Genomic DNA, 19,070 nt, shown 5'->3' on the forward strand with positions numbered 1-19,070 from the left:
TATTCAAACCGAAGAAATTAATGAACTAGAATTAACAACACCCTCATCAAACCTTCTCCGTGATTTTGATGATGATGAAAATTATGGAAGTCAAAGACATCCAAAACTTAATTTCATAGAAAATAATAACTCTATTTCCATACAACCAAGACGTTCTCTCGATACGAACACTGGTCGATCTATTTTTCTTAGACCATCTCCAAGTATAAAAGAATACAATAATAATCAATTATTAGTAACTGGTTATTATGTCTCTCCAGAAACAATAATAATCAATTATTAGTAACTGGTTATTATGTCTCTCCAAAAAGTAATTGTAATATCTTATTAGATACTGAATCTCATCGATCACATGTAGATCAAAATCTAGTACCAATAAATTTACAAATACTAGAAGATACTCCATACATCTACCAAGATTATCTTGGACAAAAACACTTCTGTATTTGTGAAGCTAATATACTTTTTGGATTTTGGGATGTAAATAATCACCGATTTGATTTCCAACATTTAGGCCTAATCGATGACAAAATTTCAAATCGTATATTAGTAGGAACGGATTTTCTCCAATAATATACTACAACATTTACACATAAAATTGTCAATATAGATAATTATACCTTACCACAGAATGCGCTTACATAGCTATATTAGAGTCGAATTATATATCCCTACTTACGAACTTATTCCAATACGTGCTTTATGTGATGCAGATAGGGACATCACTGTATGTAAAAAATTTATGATTCAACCATATATACCAATTCATTGTGAAGAATTATTACTCGAAAACTTTAATAGTCTTTTTACCATAAATGAATATTGGACTGACCAATTCTTTGTAATTCAATCCACCATTCTTAAAATACATAAATTGTAGTGTAGCTCTAACAATGGCCCTGATTTAATTCTTGGAAATAACTTTTCTAGTCACCCCCAATAATTATCTACGCAAATGTTCTATAATTAAAACTCCACAGATTCATTCCACCACACCAATTTTCCGCAGCCAACGTGTGATTGTACTTTTGACCAAAACATGAAAACATTTTTACCTCATCTATTCAATCTACACTTAAGCATTTATAATGCACTTTCTCCTGAAAATTCTATACTTACTAAACTTCAATATTTCGCATCTTCTCTATTTAAAAACTCATTTTTCAAAAATCCCCTACAATTCTGGACTCAAGATGAGCCAGTTGCTATTATAGATCCAATTAATCCTTCAATTATTATAAGGGTTCATCATATGAAATATACTTCTGAAGATTAAAAAGAATTTCAAAATTAAATACAAGAATTATTAAACCTTAAACTAATCGAGGCTAGTAATAGTCCACACAGTAGTCCAACCTTTCTAGTTAGAAATCATGTTGAACAGAGTAGAGGAAAAACAAGATTAGTAATTAATTATAAGGAACTTAATGATAATACTAAATTCTAAGGCTACTTCTTACCAAATAAAGAAGTATTAATCAATCATATTAAAACGACTAAATGGTTTTCTAAATTAGATTGTAAATCCGGATTCTGGCATATAATGATGCATCCAAATAGTAGAGAGTTTACTGTTTTTAGTACACTACAAAGACATTATCAATGGAATGTTATGCACTTTGGATTAAAAAATGTCTCACAAATATTTCAAAGACGAATGGATACTATCTAATTTCCAGGTTTCTAAATCAACAATTTCTAAGTAGTTATTTATGTTTGGATTGAGTTTATCCTCAGCTTCGTTGGATATATCATAAGTTTCCATACTTGCAACATTCATATTTATTTTCTGCATAATTCTCGTGTTAGAATATCAACTAGAACATTTTTATTTCCTTCTACATATTATCAAAAGTTTAAGCAAAGAAACTGCTTTATCATCTAATTAGTCTTTATTAAGTAATGAATCAATTTTTTTTTTAGTTGATAAATAAAATAACTGTTTAATTGTCAGTTCCAATTAAAAATGTTTCATTTAAGAATATTTCAAATTTCTTAATAGTTTTCTTTATGAATAATAATTATTTTTCATTAATATAATAGTTTTGTTTAATGTTCGTGTATGTATTTGAACTATATCTACATAAAAGTTCAGCATTATTACGTCGAATTTTTAAAATTGCTCTCATGCTAATTCAGAGCTGTCAGTTTCTATAATTAAATAATAATCAGGGATCGGTAAATGTAGTTTAAGAAATTTTTTACATAAATCCTTAATCTGTTCTAAAATTTTTTTAATCATTTTCACCCAAATTCAAATCATATTTTTTCGTAATTTCTTTTATAATAGAGCTCTTAATTCTGCGAGATTTTTAATAATGCTTCAGCATAATGGATACATCCTAAAAAGCATTGCAAATCTTTTTGATTATTTATTTGGTTAAAATGAAAAACTTTTGTTAACATATGTTCTTGTAATTCAATCGTATCTTTATCTATGATAAGTCTTAGAAATTCGATAGTGTTGGTTAAGAAGCAGACTTTTCTTTTGTTTATTATTATTCCATGTTTCTGAGCTTTTTGAGAGAACAAAGCTAAATGTCTTAGGTGTTCGGTGATGTTTTGCCTAAAAATTAGGATATCATCTACGTATATAAGACAAAAGTTTAATAATTCACTAAAGATAGTATCCATTCGTCCTTGAATTATTTGTGGTATATTTTTTAATCTAAAGGGCATAACATTGCATTGATAGTGCTCTTGTGGTGTACTAAAAGCTGTAAACTCTCTACTATTTAGATGTATCATTATTTGTCAGAATCCGGATTTATAATCTAATTTAGAGAACCATTTTGTCATTTTAGTATGGTTGATTAATACTTCTTTATTTGATAAGAAGTAGTCATCGAATATTGTGTTTTCATTAAATTTCTTATTATTAATTACTAATCTTTGTTTTCCTCTAATCTGTTCAGCATGATTTCTAATTAGGAAGGTTGGACTACTGTGTGGACTATTGCTAGCCTCGATTAGTTTAAGGTTTAGTAATTCTTGTATTTGATTTTGAAATTTTTTTAATCTTTAGAAGTATATTTCATAGGACAAACCCTTATAATAATTACATGATTAATTGGATCTATTATAGCAACTGACTCATCTTGAGTTCAGAATTGTTGGGGATTTTTGGAAAATGAGTTTTTAAATAGAGAAGATATCAGCTAGTTGCCGACCTCCTCCACCTGTTCCAAAAGGTCGGGGGTTCCCCCTACTGCAAAGACAACCGTCTACCTGTTCCAATTGTCTTTTTTGTTGGTTCTACAGGTGTCGAGTCTACTAAAAGAAGCAACAGCCGCAGTTTTCGTCTGTTTCCAGTTCTACAAGCGTCTGTTTCAAGTTCCAGCTGCAAGTTGCTCTTTACCATCTATTTCCAACCACGTTTTTTTGCTCTATTTCCAGCAACAGTTTGGTTATTCAAGCGCCAGCAACAGTCGATCCAACCTTCTGTAGTTTCGTGTAAGTATCTAAATTTTTGTAGTTGTATCCATTTGTCGTGATCTTACTGGAATTCATCTATTACTACAATAACATCTCTTTTGGCTCTGTCGGAATTATGGTGGATTTCTCCAAAACTGAATCACCTTCTGAAGATGTTCTTGATTCCACCGGAGGATCGACTCCAACCTCCGCTTCCTTGCAGATCGGAGGATTGGAAACCAAAATTAGTTTCTTGATCACTAATAAAATGAACAGCAGTAACTTTCTCCAATGGTCTCGAGCTGTGTTTTTGTTCATCAAAAGGACGTGGGATGTTCGGTCATCTCACAAAAATAGTTCATGAGTTTCTAAAGACTAACCCGACATATGGAGCTTGGGAAGTGGATAACTCTATGGTCATGTCGTGGCTGATCAACTCTATGGAGACTTCGATTAGTTGTTCATATATGTTCCTCGCTTTTGCCATTGTTCTCTGGACGATTGTCTGATTAGTTGTTCATATATGATCCTCGCTTTTGCCATTGTTCTCTGGACGATTGTCTGTGATACCTACTCGATTGTAGGAAATTCCAACAAACTCTATAAGGTATCTAAGAAAATCCGGGAAGCAAAACATGGGTCAAGGATCGTGACTCATTACTATAATCACCTTGTTGCACTATGGATGGAATGCGACCTGTACTACGACTGCACTTTAGATTCTCTGGCCTACTTATCTGTTTTTCAGAAGATTGTAGAAAAGAATCGTATGTTCCAATTCCTGACCTTAACAAAAACCTTGACGAAGTTTGAGGTCATATTCTTGATCAAGACCCTCTTCTTTCCATTCGCGCCGCTTTCATCGAGATCCGTCGAAAAGAAAACCGAAGACTTGTCATGCTCTACTTCTTCAGTCAAAACGTTCGCCTTGATTTGAAATAGTGCTCAGCCCTCATCCATGGAACCTCAGACTGGTCACCATACTTGTGATTATTGTCACTAACCCAAACACACTCGGAACAAGTGTTGGAAGCTTCACGGTGAACCGTCTTACAAAGCTTCGACCAAATTCTCTGATATTAAGGGTCTTATGGCAACGATCGAACCTACCACGGCTCAACGACTCCTGCCCAAAACATTTTGAAATCTTCTGAATCACTGAAAAACTAGATGGAGCAATTGATCGACATTCTTGGAGCCAATCAAGTCTTTACGGATCCGTCAATCTCCCATGTCCGAAAAGGTACTTTCTCTATGACTCTCACAGTTTATTCATTTTCTAGTCCATGGATTTGATCCATGAGCCACATATCATATAATTGGATTCTTGCAAGCTTTCTTAACGTACTATCCTTGCTCTGGAAAAGATACATTTAGAATTGCCGATGGTTCCTATAGTTTCATGGCTGGTAAATGGTTGATTGTACAAACAACTAATCTAACTCTGGAATATGTTTTGCATGTTCTGCAATTGCAATGTAACTTGTTATCTGTCAGTAAACTGACGAATGATGTTGATTGCGTTGCTAATTTCTCTTATGATAGTTGTGTTTTTCATGATCGTCGGTCGGGGAGGATGATTGTAACTACTAAGAGGGTAGGCACACTCTATTACTTCCATGAAAAGAGCACGGAAAGTACGAACACTTTTCAGGAGTTGTAGCTTATCTCAAGTCATTGAATATTTCATTATGTTGTTGTATTGTCGTTTAGGTTATCCTAGTTTTCAATATTTAAAAAAATTATATCATTTAATTTTTTTTAATAAAAATCTTTCTAATTTCAATTGTGAGATATGTCAGTTAGTCAAACATCATCAGATACAGTGCCTACACCACACTTACACTCCTTTCGCTCATTTCTCTCTCATTCACAGTGACCTGTGGGGATCTTCTTGCACTCTCAACTACACCAATAAAATGTGTTATCTTAACTTTAATTAATGATTACACTCGAATGACATGAGTTTATATTTTAAAAGACAAATCAGAAGTTGTTTTCACCTTTCAAAATTTCTATATCTTTGTTTTAACTCAATTCAAAACTCCTATTCAGGTTCTTCGAACTGATATGGTCATGAGTTTATCAACTCAATTTTAGGTGAATTCTTGGTGAGTAAGGGCATCATCCATCATAACTCTTATACGAACACTCCTCAATAAAATGGGATAGCTGAGAGAAAAAATCGTTACCTACTTGACATTGCTCGTTTCGTTATGTTTCAATCTAATGCCCGAAATGTTTTTGAACGATATCATTCTCACTGTCACTTATCTCATAAATAGAGTCCCCTCTAAAATTCACATGTTTCGAGTCCCTTTAGCCGTCCTAATGTCAGGCTTACCTGCTAATCGGGTTTTCTTCATATTAGAACCCAAGATTTTTGGTGCACTACCTTTGTTCAGAACACTGCCCCCAATCGGAATAAACTTGATCCCAGATCCATAAAATGTATCTTCCTTGGGTACTCCGCTACTCAAAAGGGGTATCGGTGTCTTGATCTAACCACTAACAAAATCTATGTGAGTGTTGATGTCTTCTTCTTTGAAAGTATTCTCTATTTTCCTAGCTCTACCCTAAGTGAGGGGGAGTGTGGGTTTTTAGGCACCATCCCTTATCCTAATCCTATGGATGTTCCCCCTAGTGTTTCTGTCATTGAAGAGTCATTGTTCTAGTGAGTGCACCATCCGGTGAGTTTCTCAATATGGTGAGTGCACCATCTCCTCCTATCTGTGTCTACATTCGGCGCACCTGTTCCAATGCTCCTACTTTGGAGTTCGCTACCTCCTTACAAGACCTTAACTCCACTTTAGGCAACATCCTCAACACGACCAATCCTCCGAATGAGGATATGAGTTCTCTGAGTAAGGTATGTAATCAAACATGCTTCCTCTATTTTATGGCAAAATATTTCTCTTTTCGCAGTTTATCTCAGACCTACATAGCATTTGCTACTACCACGACGGACCATCACATTCTAGCTACTATTGAGGTTGCTCTAAAAAAGTTATGTGGTGCCGATGGATTTTCAGCATCAAGTTCCACTCAGATGGATCCTTTGAACGCAACAAGGCATGATTGGTCGCAAAAGGGTACTCACAGTCCTACGAAGTTGACTATGAGGAGACATTACTCTTATGACTACATTAAACACTATTCGGGTTCTGTTGTCCCTTGCAGTAAATCTGGATTGGTCTTTATTCCAGCTAGATGTCAAGAACGTGTTCTTGAATGGAGAGCTTATAGAAGAAGTATACATGTCTCTCGCTTCCGACTTTAACTATACTGCCTCTAAAGCGCAAGTGTGTTGGCTACGAAAGTCTCTTTATAGGCTAAAGTATTCCTAAGGGTCTGGTTCGATAAGTTCACAAAGGTTGTCGCGGGTCATGATTTTACTCGGGCTTAATTGGATCACAGTCTCTCCTTCCAGCATTTCTATAATGACCATGTAGATATCCTTATTGTTTTTGTTGATGATATTATTCTTATACGTAACGATCTTTTAGCATTTGAGTCCTTGAAAGACATTCTTTCTAAGCCCTTTAAGATGAAGGATTTGAGAACTCCCCGGTACTTCTTAGGCATGGAAGTGGCTCGATTATCTCGGGGCATTTGTCTATCTTAGCGCAAATATGCGGTTGATCGCTTGAAAGATAACAACCTTCTGCTGTTCAAACCAGTGGTTGTGTCTATGGATCCTAATGAAAATTTATTCGATGTTGTGTCTGTCAACAAAACTCACTACCGGCGCGGTGTGGGGAAACTTATCTACCTTGCCCATAATCGCTTCAACATATGCCACACAGTTAGCATAATTAGTCAATTCTTACATGATCCCTATGAGCACCATCTCCAAGCTATCCAACGAATTCTTCACTATTTAAAAGGTACGCCGACTTGTTTGTTTTTCTCTCGTCAAAGTCACACCTCTCGGTCTATTGTTGTTTATACAGATGCTGATTCGGCTTGGTCGGTTCATGACCAACGTTCCACCTTGGGGTATCGCTCATTTGTATGGAGAAATCTGGTCATATGGAAAAGCAAAAAATAATCAGTAGTTGCATGGAGCAATGCTAAAGCTAAATTGTGGTCCATGCTCTTGGGGATCTGTAAACCCCTCTGGCTACGCATCATGCTTCGTGAACTTCATATGCTAACCTCCGTCCCACTGCAACTATTTTGTGATAATAAAACCACAATTAGCATTGCGCACGATCCATTTCAGCATGATCGTACCAAATATATGAAGATTGATAGACACTTCATTAAGGAAAAGATTGAGTCGGGGCAAGCTTGTGTTCTCCAATGATCAACTAGCGGATATCCTTACCAACAATTTTCCTCGACCTTTGTTAGTTGACTTTAAATTCAAATTGAAAATGATTGACATCTAGGCTTCAACTTGAGGGGGAGTATAAGATTTAACGGCAATCAATTCTCTGGCTGTTATTACTTAATACCCCTCATTTCAATAAAATCAAGCTCCTCTATTCCAACTCTCAACGAAAATAACTCAAGATAAGCTTGAGATTTGTTCATTATGCTAAAGAATAATACTTTAATCCTCAAAAATATCAAAGTTTGTGTCATTTCACCTCATATGTGGAGTTTCGACTGCCTTCCAAATATTTTCATCTCACTTTTTTTTAATGGAAATGTTATATCCCATAGTACCTTATTTTTAATGTGTATAAAAGCACTGTCATCAATAGCCTTGTCTCAACTTTTTCATGTCAACTTCATTCTTTTTATTGTTTTCATGAATCATAAGGAATTTTGATTTTTAATTGGTTAATATATTTAAGTCCTCTTTATTAAATCGTAATAATTGACTTTTTTATTGTTCAACCAACTTAAATTATGCAAAAAAGATTTTTTTTTAATTTTCTTGCTTCAGAGAAATATAAATGTCTATATGAGCATGTTGGAAAAGGGGTGGCGCTTGTGATATGGCATTAATTTAAGTTACATATGCATTTATATTTGGAAGTGTAGCGTTACTCTTTATAGAAATATAATAGGCCTGAGTTTTGGAAGCTTACAAGCGAAACAAACAAAGCTGGTTTTGAAGGTTGATACTTCGTTTAAAATGTAAATTTTAATCCCATAGTTGCAGGGTGTTTCAGCAAAGCATTACCACTTATTGCAAAATGAGCTTCTAAGCTAATTTTTTTAAAGCAGTGATTGTACATCTTGTATTTCTGAGATACTGACAGTACACTAATCATTGCTGACTGCAAATCTGCAATAGAAGGATAATACTGCCAAATTCTATTGCCAGTTTCTGCAAGGATGATACTTTGTATGGAATGCAGAGCCTTTGTTGTTTCGCATTAGCCTGCATATTTTTTAAAGCCTTTTTAGTGCTGCCTTCGGGTCTTATTCCAGTATTAAGTTCAACTGAAATTGATGTTAAAATACACCTTTTAAATTCCAAGTTTAAGAACCGAGCTCAATGCTGACCAGCGTGATGCTTGTAGGTGCATGAATGCTTTACCTGAGGATTACATGTCTCTGGTCCCAAAGCTATTGGATGAGACCATGGCTGAGTTGTGTTCTAGTTTTGTTCAGCGTATCAACCTTGCAACTGGGGATGTCGTTCCTGAAACCAAAGCATTAATTAAAGGTTTGATTTCATGAAGCTTTTAATCAGTTAAACTGTTAAATTGGTCCGCATATAACATTGATTTTATGCTTTATTTATTTTCAAGCAGTTCGATCCACGTGCTTAAAAACTTAGAATGACGTATCTTAAAAATTAGAATGTCATACTGAGCTTTCATCTAGGTTTAGACTTATGCTGCCCAGCAGCTTTTCTTATGGATATTTCTTAATGAGGTTCAGAATGTTATGTGAATGCATCCTCCATGGTGTTCATATTGCTTATGCATCTAAAATTTCCTAAAGGATTGGATCTTGAGAGCATATCTTAAAATCATCATGATTATGTGATTTTTACTTTCCAAATCCGACTGTTAGGTTTTCTTCTCCACTGAAATCCCCTATAATTTCTGTTTTGTTTGGTCTGTGCATTAACTTTTTTTATTATCATAGATGTATAATTCTATTTGGGAGCTTGCTTGAGTAGCTCACATAAAGTAACCTTGCAACAGGAAAAGTTCAAATCCTTGTTCATATGATTTGTTCGCACTCCTCTCATTGGTAGTAGTGAAGGCTTTTAGGGTTCTCATATGAATCTGTTCTATGTACCATTTTATTATAATAGAAAAGTTTGTGCACCTCATTGTGTTCTGTTTTTATTGAATGATAGATATATAAATTTTCATTTTCCCTTGGAAAAAGTTAACGTAGAGGTGATGGTTTTGCTTAATCCCTAGACCTAGATTAGCTAAATTAACCTGTATGAACAGTATTAAGTTTGACGGGATGACATGCAAGTTTTTAATACTGTTTGGTAGTATGTTTCGAATCCAGTCAAACAAGTCATAATCCTCACCAAAATATGCTTTTAAAGTTGAAGAAACTAGTCCTTTTTCATAATGGATCATACCGCTCTTTGGAATTGGTACATAATGTTTCCTGCATATCTTTCCAATATCTTGAGGTTGGATTATAGTACTATTTCTTTTAAGAGTAAGCACCAAAGAAAATAAAAAGTCTTATAGTACTAGCCCATCAGAGTTCTATTCTAGTGAAATCATGCTTTTAATACTGTACTTAAGAAACATTGTTCATTTATTCTGAATGACTTGCCCGTTATTTTTTTTTACGTTGGTCAAGTTGGAAGTGATTATCCATTGACAGTTTTCTTACGTTGGTTAAGATTTAAGTGATTATCCATTGACAAGAGGAAATTTGGCCTGAGGCGTTATTAGAAGAATGATTAAAATCCTCTTTTCCCTTCACATTGCATAAGAATTCTTCAAAATGTGTTTAAAAGTCCTGGAGAGTGGAAGGAAACTCGCACATGAGGCGCCAAGGCTTTTTTGTATGGAAGGGAACGAGTTCAAGGCAATTTATAGCTTGATTATGAATTACTGAATTATTTACTATTTTTTAAGAGCTTTTGAACTTTTCATTTTCACTGAAGTTCCTGACATTAAAATAGAATGGAGATACAAATTTTAATCTGGTATCACTTTTAATAATTTTTTTTTTCTACTAGACATCAGTTCATCTGCTTAAAGTAGTTAAGGTCCATACCATATGTCTAAAGTGATTTCACCATAAACCTTCATTTGCTAATTTCAGGTGTAATGGATATCCTATCCGGCGACATACCAAATTACACTAAAATTCTGAACAAACATCTTGAAGCGTTAATCGAACTTCATAACATGACTGGTGCTTTTGCAAGGAACATCCAACATTTGTTTACAGATTCTGATGTTAAGGTTCTCCTAACCACATTGAAGTCTGTTTATTCTCCATACGAAGTGTACAAAAAAAGGTGTAAACTTAAACCCTATGAGAAGCTTTCAATGCCTTGACACAAGGCAGACATGCAGCTTAGCTTAGTGGAGCTGTTTCTCAACTTATTAGGAACACCCTGCTTTTTTTAACTCGATGACTAGATCGTGTCATACAAATTCCTAGGTAAGAACTGATAATTTTTTTCACCTAGGTATGGCCAAATGGAGCGGGCTATCCTATCCTCAGCAATTGTAGAAATAGATATCCGTGGAGCCGTTGCCCGCGGTGTAGGTGCTCAAGGCATTGAACTTAGTGAAACAGTTCGAAGAATGGAAGAATCAATCCCTCAAGTCATTGTACTTCTTGAAGCAGCTGTAGAGAGGTGCATAAGCTTTACAGGTGGTTCTGAAGTGGATGAGCTTCTTGGTATCCTTGATGAGATGATGCTACAATATCTCTCAAACCTGCAAGAAACCTTAAAATCCCTAAGGTCAGTATGTGGAGTGGACAGTGTTGTACAAAGTGATACTTCAAAGAGGGATACAGGAATTGACAAAAAGGAAGGAGCGCGCAGCATGAATGTTGTATCTGAGGAAGAGGAGTGGTCCATTGTTCAGGGTGCACTGCAGATCCTTACTGTTGCAGATTGCTTAACAAGCAGAGCATCAGTTTTTGAAGCTTCTTTACGAGCTACACTAGCAAGAATTGGCACAAGCCTATCCCTTTCTATTTTTGGTTTAAACATTGATCTATCTCATTCAGCAAGCGGCAATGCAAATGTTGAATTGTCTGTTGCAGGTAGAGCTGCACTGGATGTTTCTTCTTTGCGCCTCAGCGACATGCCTGAGAAGGCTAGAAAGCTTCTTAATGTCCTTGAACAGGTAAAATTAGACATGTATTTAAGCATTTCATGCAAGTCTTTCTAGTTAATGCCATCATGTTGGAGGCAGCTACTTATATGTGGTTATGGGCTGGTATATTCTTTTCTTAGTATTTGTTGAGGCACATATTGATAGTTCCAAACAAGAGACTTGATGCATATTACATTTATTCCTATTTGTAGTATTTTGAATATGGAAGTTCCTAGGTCTTAGTTGCTTGGAGATGTTTCCATTGCTAAGTTTTTGTAAGACTAGACATGAACAAGGCTTGTTTCCCCATGAATTCCTATTGCAAATGAATTATTCTGTAGGAGTTTTTCAAGTTCTCTTGCTAATTGCTGATGTTTCTGGATTTTTTAAATTTCATAGTTTAAAACTTGCTGGAAAAGACCAGCAGTCCTAGTAGGGTGTTAAGTGATTGAAAATATGTGTTATGTAGGGTGATTTTGGCATGTTTCTATTCACATACACAACCACCCACTCACACTTTGTACATAAGGTTTCCCACAATAGCCTCTTATATAGAATTCCTACAAAAGTTGTGTCAAAACCGTCAAAATGGAGTGAAACTAACTAATGTCAGTCCTTGGGGCTGGGGTGACATGGTGTATGGGCGTTGGGGACTGCATTTCGGATGTCGTAATGTTTAGATCTCGGGTTTTGGATATGGGGTTTAGCATGGTGGTGCTTTAAACTCAGCGTCCTACCATTGACAGTTTGACGCTCGTATAAGTGGTGTCGTGGTTTGGTGCTCTCAGATTATGGATGAAAAATGCTAGCACTGCTAGGGCACCATGTTCAAAGTTGTCAAAATAGCGCCAGATTGCTATGTTGGTATATGTTCACTTTATACTATCTTTTAAGTTTTCCTATCCTGATGCATTTTTGTTACAAAACACTAACAAGATACCACAAGAAATTAAATAAGTAAACATAAAATAGAATAGAAATATGCCAAAATGACCCTACACATATTTTCAATCTCTTAACAAATTCCTCCAAACTGAACATATTACTTAGGCTCAAGTAATTTTTTTCTTAGATTTTTTTAGAAATATTGATAACAAAGTTTTATTTCAAAAAGATAAATTTGATAATAGTTTAAAAACTCTAGAGTCTTATATCAATATTTCATAATAGTATAAAAACTCTTAGTCTTATATCAATATTATTTTTGGAAAATATCCTTTGTGCTTTAATCATATCCTAAACTCTTATTTTAATGATATGCTTCTTAATTCTAAGTTTTTTGGTGCGTAATATGTGATAAGGAACTTCTAATGATTTTAATTATTTAAAACTCTAAAAAATTCTTTAGCTTGATTGCATAATCTATTTTCTCTTCTAAATATAATATATTTTAAAGAATATTTGTTAAGTCTTGACTAGCCAATAATAAAAAACTATAGTTACAAATTTAAATATAACTTCTAAAATATTATTCTCAAGCATTTTTTCCTCTTTTTCTATTTTCTCATCTTTTTTCATTTTTTTATTTATAATATGATTTTCTTTTGATTTTTGATTCAAATATTCTTGTTTTCTGAATGTTATAGAATCATCATTCTTGAATAAAGATTGTTTACTTTAATTTAAACTTGATTCCCACATTTTGATATACTGACTAAATCATTAATTTAACCATTTTTTTTATTATATTATATTTTAGTCAATGCTCATCCATGTCTATGTCCCTTAATTTGATGTAAGCATTGAAATTTCAAATTTTAAAGTAATTAAATATTATTATATGTCAATTATATGCTTAAAATGTTTGAATGAAAAATTAAAATTCCAAAGGTCTATCAATTTAAATAATAGTTTCGTAATAATTGAATGTTCTAAAGTCATTAATCTAAATAATATTTTAATGAAGATAAAAAAAATTTCAATTATTATTTGAGAATTTATAAAATTAAAAAGTTATTTTTGCTGTCTAAAAGGTATATTAAAATCTCTAGTATAAATCATCTCCAGTAGTAAGTATAACTTTGGGGAATGTATATCTATTATTTTAGCATTAGTGTCCTCCCCTAAAAAATGAAAAATCTCATTCTGGAGAACTCAATAATAAACATATACTATAAGCACAAACATGTGAATGATCTCAACAGCAGGCCACAAATGAGAAGCATGTATAATCTTAAAATACTGATGGAGACATATACAACATAGCAATAGAATTAGAAAGAACAAAAACAAATGGACAGCACAAATAAATAACTTCCACATATACATTTAAACAAAACACATTCTACACAATACACAAAGAACAGTAAAGTAAAAGTAACAGAAATGCATGGCTAGAACTCATTATCATCGTCGTCATTATTATCATCATCTCCTTCCTCCATAGACTAAGTGAACACAGTATAATGCTGGAATGGGGGCGCTGTCGGAAATTGAGCTGCATCGGAGCCCATGTTCAACTGACAGTGGGCAAAAATGGTCACCAGAGCTGAGTTGAAGTCAGTTGGTAAGAAATTGCTGCTGATATTGGCCCACATAATGATCAATTTTCTTACCATATTCTTGTTGCAATTGCTCCATTGCTATCATTTGCTCGCTCGGGGAATGAATCTGATCTTCTAAGAAGGAAGAAGTCACTCTAGCCCTATAAGTACATGGTTGGGAGGAAGATCGGTAAGAATTCTCACCACCTCAGAAGTTGATATCTTATAAGGCAAAATACTATCTCTAGTCATAGCACGACTAGGGAACAGTTGTTCCTTTGAATTGTCCCCAAAGCACCTGCCTTACGACATAAGGCATAAATCAATGATGATTGTGGTAGTCCTAATGTGGAGCCTCCCTTGATCATATTCAGTATAGAAGAATGGATAAATCTACCTACATTTATTAATTTATCCTTTTTGATGCCGTAGTTTAGGACAACACTATTTTTGAAGATCTCACTAATATTGGTGTCCGGCATAAATTTAGCATAGCTAAAATAATGTTACCCTCATTTTCCATTGGGAATGAGCATTATCATAAGTAAAAAAAAATTATCATTTCTTGAAAATCAGGCTCATTATAGATGTATATTGAGTATTCATCCATCCCAATGTTAGGCAACCCATAATAAGAATTAATAGTGGCTGACTTAAATGGAACTCATTTTCCCCTCACCATGGTGTTCCTTTGCATTGGCAAGAACTCTCGAACAAGTACCACACTCCAATTTCACAACAAAACTTCCACCACTTCTTTTTGTACAATCATGCTCTCAATATGACTCTCAGGATTATAAAAACCCTCTCTGGTATGAGTTTTTTATTAAGAAAAATATCATCATGCCAAGCAAATGCTTCAGACACTAATGTTATAATCATGTGATATGTTAACTTTGTGTGTTTTATTTACTTTCAATTTGGTCTATTGAATATTAAATCTTATTGTGATCTAGAAATTTCAGACGAAAACTAATTGGAAAATTAAATTAATGCACACTTCCTTGGTAGAATAGGAATATTTCTACTAGGGAAGTACAATGAATTGAGAAATATTGTGGTTTAAGGCACTAAACTATAATACGAAACTTCGATGCTTATTATGATCTTGGGAGAGAATAAGGAGTAGTTTTGTTATTGATTGTCAACTGCATTAGGAACACTTGGATTAAGGGAGTTGATCAATAAAAACTAAAAAGGACCAAAAACATTTTAATTTTTTGTAAATATTAGGATATTTAAAGTCACTTTTGAAATTGATTAATTGTATAAAACAGGTAAACATGTTCACTAATAATTGGCTTAACTTAAGAAACAATATAGTTCCCCATGGGATCGATTATTGGACTCATAGTCTATATACTACTTGATTGGCATGTGTGCTTAGTGTGAGACATGTGCCTTGTTACACGATGGATCATTAGGTCAACTTCTTGATTCAAAAGATGAGGAAATCCCTTCACCCAAAGATACGCCAAATATGCTTCTCTACTTACTATACACACAGTCTCTATGGATTGGGTAATACAAGAAATAAGAGAGACTATCAAATGGCTGTTGTTTTAGCTTGTAACAGCTGCAGGATCCTGTAAGACAGTTGCTGGATTTATACTGACAGCGCCCATGAGTATTGTGGGTAAGCAATAAAAGCTCCGACAATCACTTATGGCAGAGCCCCAGATTACACTGCATTCTCTTTTGTCCGCCACCTTCCCCAAACTCAAGGAATCCACCCCAAAATAGGAAAATCATTCCCTAAGTCTGGGAAAATCCTCTATCTAAAGCATGCCCCCTAACGCAAATTGCGTATTTATAAATAAATCTTTATAATTTTCTAAGCCCCTAGACTAAACTATCCCTCCCTAGGAATTTTCAATAAAAGTAGTCCCCAATAATTTTTATTCATAGAAATTGCCTTTCTATCTTTAACTATTTTAGTTAGCCTTTTTTGTTTTCACTTGTTTGCTTTACAGGAATTTCTTCAATTTTATAAGAATATGTGCTTTACATTCTTGTTTGTTTGAATGTGGATATTTTTTCTTGTTCGTGATTTTAAACTGTACAACAACGTTAAGTTTGCCTTGCTTAAGTTAGTAATATATTAGGTCCACGCTATCCGGTTTGATATGAAAAGTCAGGTTAAACATTTTCATGGAATATCATGCTTCGCTGGATTGGTTAGAGTTCAGTTTGCCTTTAGGACTTTGCTGCAACCTATCAGATAATTATTGTTGCTTTTGTTTATTCATTTTCAAGTTCTTCATCCGAATAATTATGCAGAGTATGCAGGTCTTATAAATTTAATTTTTTTTCTTTTCTGTAGCTGATTAGTAGAGATTTTCCTAGTGAAAATTGGTTAGATAAGCTAGGTAGAGCAAACAGAAATTTTCTTCATTCTTGCTTCAGTCCAACTGTTTTTGTAGTCTCCTCATAGCAAGCATTTAGCTCCAGTAAACCTTTTTATTTCTATTCACCATCCACGTATAAATTATGAATCTATTTTTTTCTGTTCTTAATTTTGCGACCTTCAGTTTTTTTTTTTTCCTAAATTTTTTCAATTAATTCTATTTAATCAATGCAGTCAAAAGATCCGCGCTTCCATGCACTTCCTCTCACGTCACAAAGAGTGGCAGCATTTGCGGACACAGTGAATGAACTTGTGTATGATGTCCTCATATCGAAAGTCAGGCAGCGATTAAATGATGTATCTCGGCTGCCATTATGGTCATCTGTGGAAGAGCCAAGTGCCCATCCACTCCCGAGCTTTAGTTCCTATCCCCAGGCTTACGTGACTAGTGTTGGGGAGTATCTCCTTACTTTGCCCCAACAGCTGGAACCTCTTGCTGAGGGATTCTCCAACAATGAATCTAGCAATGAAGAGGTCCAGTTTTTTGCAACAGAGTGGATGTTTAAGGTTAGCACTTATTATCAACTTATAGCTTTCTTTATACCAACATTTTTTTTGAAAATGCTTGCTGCTAGTTACTGTTGTGAAAACATAATGTTTGGTTCATGGTTAAAATTCAAGTATAAGTTAATCCACATATGGTTTATTGATAGAAAATTATTGGTATATTGAGTTTAATATGACTGAAGAAGGACATAAGATTTTGAACATAAACCCTGTACATTAAAAGATATTTTCAATCATTGAACCTAGCATTCACATTGTTTAAAAGTCATCTTCTGCTGATTGAAAATCCTAACAAGGATAATGGCAAAATATAGAAGTCTGAAGGGCATTTATTTTTGTGAGGTATGAGAAGGAACATAAAATGGTATCTCGAAAACTTTTCGAGGAGTTTATCAGATTAAAAACAGCAATTTGGGTGTTTTGATTTGCTTTATAGCATAATAACAAATCCGTGATCTTTGATTTGCCTTTTTTTTGTTATCAGGAAAAGTAATTGGGAGGTTTTGCCTTTGAGTAGGGGGGAGTTTAGATGCGTTACTTGTAGGATGTAAATGTATAATTAGCACTCTATTGTCAGCCAATTTACTATTTTCAGAGGGAAAAAAAAAATGTTGAAATATGTAAGGTGTCACTTCTCTAAATCCATGGTTATTTCCCCGTCTTTCTTCCTCCATTGGACTAATTTAAATATTCTGTATTTTTGAAAGATTGTCCTCTAAATCTCATATCATCTCTTCCTATTCTTCATAATCGAGATGTGGAAGACAAGCTTATGCCATCCTTGACTGTTTCTTCCAAAGAACCTATTTTTCTTGCAAACAACCTATTCCAAAACCTAAAACTGAAAGAACTAACTGGAAGCGATTGGGGTTTTGCTCATTGAAGTCTTCCAGAAAACCAGCCAAAACTCTTAAAATTCATTTCTTTAAGTACTGTCTAGTTTAGATTTACCAAACAATATTGTTTCCTGACTATTGTTTATTTGTTGATTTTCCCTTTTATTAATTATTTTTTAATAGGTTGCAGAGGGTGCTACTGCACTCTTCATGGAGCAGCTGCGAGGAATCCATTACCTCACAGAACGTGGGGCGCAGCAGTTGTCTGCTGACATAGAGTACCTCAGCAATGTGTTATCTGCACTCTCAATGCCCATTCCACCATTTCTTTCAACGTTTCACACTTTTGTCTCAACTTCCAGAGATGACGTCCGAAATCTACTTAAAGCTGATGGTTCGAATCAACTTGACCTCCCCACGGCGCACCTCGTATGCAAAATAAGGCGCATTTCACTCGATTAGTAATTTTTTTTGTCTTTAACCTTCATTCAAATTAGCTCAGAGATACACACAGAGAGAGAGAGAGAGAGAGAGAGAGAGAGAGAGAGAGAGAGAGAGAGAGAGAGAGAGAAGGCTCATCAATTATGCTCTTATCTTGATGATTTGCCTTTGGTTTAAAAATGTTGAATTAGCACACAGAATATGGTCACCTTTTTATCTTCTTTTTTTTTTTTTTTTTTTAATTTCTTAGGGAAAATATTCCTGCAAAAGAGAACATTCAATCTAGACTGTTTTGAAACAACAGAACTTAATCAATATTATGGTTTGAAAAGATGAATAAGCATGGTTTGTTCTACTGTGGCTTATTAGCCATTTGTGCGCGCGTGTGCGTGTGTATGTTCATCACAATTAAATTTATTCAACATTTTAGTGTGTGTGGTTATCGTTAGTTGGTAATGTAAACTTCTTTTAAGCATTAAAGAAAAATAACTATTTGCCCTCTTATTATTAGTTCATGAAAGATAGGTATGCCAAACTTTTTTACACCCTGGTAGGTAAGAAATAACACCTTATATCCTTGAAATTCTTCTACCGTCACTTCACATTTTGGCTCTTTGCGAATTTGATGCGAAGCGTTGGTTTCGGGTTTGCGGAATCGCAGAATCACGAGAAGCCGCTATTGCGGCAGGGGAAAAATGTGAGTTTTCGCTTATTTTTATATAATTTTTTCCCTTCCTTTTCTGATTTATTTCTTATT

At 34.4% G+C, this 19,070-nt stretch overlaps 1 protein-coding gene across 1 annotated transcript in view; it reads left to right on the top strand.

The window, feature by feature from the left end:
* The window catches only part of LOC110027780 (conserved oligomeric Golgi complex subunit 7), a 30,804-nt gene extending 12,199 nt beyond the window's left edge, over positions 1-18,605 (top strand). Inside the window, exons 6-10 of the mRNA XM_020729333.1 lie at positions 8,895-9,040; positions 10,627-10,825; positions 11,000-11,669; positions 16,704-17,036; positions 18,056-18,605. Of these exons, the coding sequence (XP_020584992.1) occupies positions 8,895-9,040; positions 10,627-10,825; positions 11,000-11,669; positions 16,704-17,036; positions 18,056-18,334 (1,627 nt within the window). The 3' untranslated portion in view covers positions 18,335-18,605. The remainder of the gene's footprint in view (positions 1-8,894; positions 9,041-10,626; positions 10,826-10,999; positions 11,670-16,703; positions 17,037-18,055) is intronic.
* The last annotated feature ends 465 nt before the right edge of the window (positions 18,606-19,070 follow it).

Source organism: Phalaenopsis equestris, unplaced genomic scaffold (genome assembly GCF_001263595.1).
Source record: "Phalaenopsis equestris unplaced genomic scaffold, ASM126359v1 Scaffold000445, whole genome shotgun sequence".
Classification (NCBI taxonomy): Eukaryota; Viridiplantae; Streptophyta; class Magnoliopsida; order Asparagales; family Orchidaceae; genus Phalaenopsis; species Phalaenopsis equestris.